The sequence below is a fragment of the Trachymyrmex septentrionalis genome, unplaced genomic scaffold (genome assembly GCF_001594115.1).
Source record: "Trachymyrmex septentrionalis isolate Tsep2-gDNA-1 unplaced genomic scaffold, Tsep1.0 scaffold25, whole genome shotgun sequence".
NCBI lineage: Eukaryota > Metazoa > Arthropoda > Insecta > Hymenoptera > Formicidae > Trachymyrmex > Trachymyrmex septentrionalis.
In genome coordinates, this window is record NW_017305408.1 from 2,749,417 (window position 1) to 2,750,772 (window position 1,356).

Below are 1,356 nucleotides of genomic sequence, written 5' to 3' on the forward strand. Positions count from 1 at the left end.
TTTTTAATATTTTGTAGTTTTAGTTAAAAGTTAGAAGAGTTTTCCCTAACTATTAATTTAATTTTGATTAATTTATAATTTTGAAAGAAAATTTGATAAATTAGAATTATATCTAATTGATCAACATTATATTACACATTGTATTACAAACATATCAAGCATTATTCATTTCTTTTACTTAATATATTTATCGCTAATATTTACTTGGCCTTGAATCAAATTGATATCTTCATCCTGATCGGCGTTTGCGCCGACGAGTTTGCAGTAAAGTTCGGGACCGGTGGTGTCGACGCCGCACGTAGCCGAAGCTACGATCTCTTTGCCCTCGGCCAAATTGAAATACGGCGGCGTCAGGATTTCGCTCCTGGACAGCCGGATGATTAGCAGAAGACCGGCGAAGATTGCCGGTAACTGCATCCTGCCAGCAGCAGAAAATCCGACACCTTCTCAAGTTCTTTCGAGGAACTATTCCACTCTTTTTTTTTTCTTCACTTTCGTCTTCCCTCCACGCTCTTCGCCTCGCTCCCTTCCTCTCTCTCTCTTTCTCTCTCTGAGAGAGACGATGATGCCTGGACGCTTTCTTGGTGTCGACTGTCCGGACCACAGTTTGTACAGCGTCGACTTGCCAGATGAGAAGAACTCGGTGGGGGTGGAACAGATCAGTGATCTTCAAGTCGCAGCTTGAATCCCGCGTGGATCCAAGTTCAGGCACCCTGAGTTTATGTACAATCTTCAGCTGAAGTTGTCAGATTTTTTTCGCAAGTCTATTAAATATGTTTGTAATAAAGATAAAAAATAAGTAGGGAAAAATTATAAATTCTAAATTTTAGCATATAATTGCCTTTTTACATATCTTGCTTTAGATATTTCTGTATATCTCATCGCGAATTGGATGGATATTTTCGCATATTCCTTATGCATATCCTGATTAAAAATTTTCTAAGTATATATTAATAATTTATTGATAATAAGATCTTGTTATAACTTTTTCTCACAAAGACAATATGATTATAAGCTAGAATAGAACTTTGAAGATCACTGATTTAGAAGGGTCGAAACCACATGGCATCCTTCATACGCGCGAGAATAAAATCTTGTTTATAGTTTTCTTGAGCCGCATAATCTTACAGTTCAGGACAGTAATGGACAATCTGGTGGATTCCATTGTGTCATTCGAATTAAATATATATAAATTTTTATATTAAATATTTTATATTTAATTATGAAAAATATTTAAGATAAAATACAATTATACTTTTTTAATCTTTTTGCTATTAGGATATGTAACGTGAAGAAAATAAATCAATGTAGAACAAATAATTTTTATATTTTATTGACAAAAATTAAATATGGTAT

At 34.1% G+C, this 1,356-nt stretch overlaps 1 protein-coding gene across 1 annotated transcript in view; it reads right to left on the bottom strand.

The window, feature by feature from the left end:
- LOC108748920 (laminin subunit alpha) overlaps positions 1 to 578 on the bottom strand; it is a 20,155-nt gene extending 19,577 nt beyond the window's left edge. Inside the window, exon 1 of the mRNA XM_018487343.1 lies at positions 205 to 578. Within this exon, the coding sequence (XP_018342845.1) occupies positions 205 to 417 (213 nt within the window). The 5' untranslated portion in view covers positions 418 to 578. The remainder of the gene's footprint in view (positions 1 to 204) is intronic.
- Between the last annotated feature and the right edge of the window lie 778 nt (positions 579 to 1,356).